Raw genomic sequence first — 1031 nt, forward strand, 5'->3', positions numbered from 1 at the left:
AGATAGATAGATAGATAGATAGATAGATAGATAGATAGATAGATAGATAGATAGACAGTCTCTACCGTTCAACTAATATTATTTATAGCTGCACGGTCTCTAAAGCCATGCTGACGAAACATTTCGCAGTGTGTAACAGCAAGTCAACAAGCTTTCTTAACATGAGTAGCAATTAAATTTAATCCATCTTTAATGACCTCAGGGGACAACGTTAGTGGGCTTGCTTGTCAGTTTGATTTTTCAACGAACGTTAAGCAAATATTATGACGCACTCTTATGATTTTGGCTCTTAGACGATTCTCAACAAATCGCATTTCGTGCAAACAGTATTGATTTTTAGTGACGTTTTTATTCCTGCCGAATGGTTTTGGAAACACATTTTAACGTTATTGCATGTTTTTATACATTTTTTATTTGAAATGTATTTATTTTGTTATGATATCATTATAAAGTTGGTCCTTAACCAGGGGAACGTTTGCGATAGAAAAGTTCTCTGTTAATAAGAAAGTAGGCAATGGAAGACTCAGGAAAGAATAAAGAAAAAAACAACCCGAAAACAAAAAGCACACTCGACCAGATATCAGTCCATCACAAAGTCGAAGTCAAAATCGAACCACAAATCTACATTATGAATATTATGAGGGTGACACAATGTTACAACTTTGGTTATACCTGGCGTGTATCTGCACGTAGACAGTGGAAGGGAAACGAAAAGAGCCATGAACAAGAAACAATCATGTAAATGCTTTATATCACCAGGCAATCAGTGAGGATGATGATGCTAATGATGGTGATGATGAGGATGACGACAACGATGATTATGATGAATCTCTCTATTCTCAAAGTTATAATTTAAGTCGACATTAGTAGTCCTACAATGGATTCCTGCCCACACTGGGATACCGGGAAATGAAAGAGCTGATGCTCTGGCAAAGAAAGGAGCTAGCCTCCCTCAGCCTGAAATTCCTACGAATTACATCATCTGCTGCCAAATGATCAAGTCAAACCTCAAGGAAGAGTGGATGAATGAT

The 1031-nt window shown here is 37.0% G+C and overlaps 1 protein-coding gene across 1 annotated transcript in view; it reads right to left on the minus strand.

The window, feature by feature from the left end:
- Nucleotides 1–1031, minus strand: part of LOC106013083 — a 10030-nt gene that overhangs the window by 4936 nt on the left and 4063 nt on the right. The window contains exon 6 of the mRNA XM_013087859.2: nt 673–683. Coding sequence (XP_012943313.2) covers nt 673–683 — 11 coding nt within the window. The remainder of the gene's footprint in view (nt 1–672; nt 684–1031) is intronic.

The sequence above is a fragment of the Aplysia californica genome, unplaced genomic scaffold (assembly GCF_000002075.1).
Source record: "Aplysia californica isolate F4 #8 unplaced genomic scaffold, AplCal3.0 scaffold00648, whole genome shotgun sequence".
Classification (NCBI taxonomy): Eukaryota; Metazoa; Mollusca; class Gastropoda; order Aplysiida; family Aplysiidae; genus Aplysia; species Aplysia californica.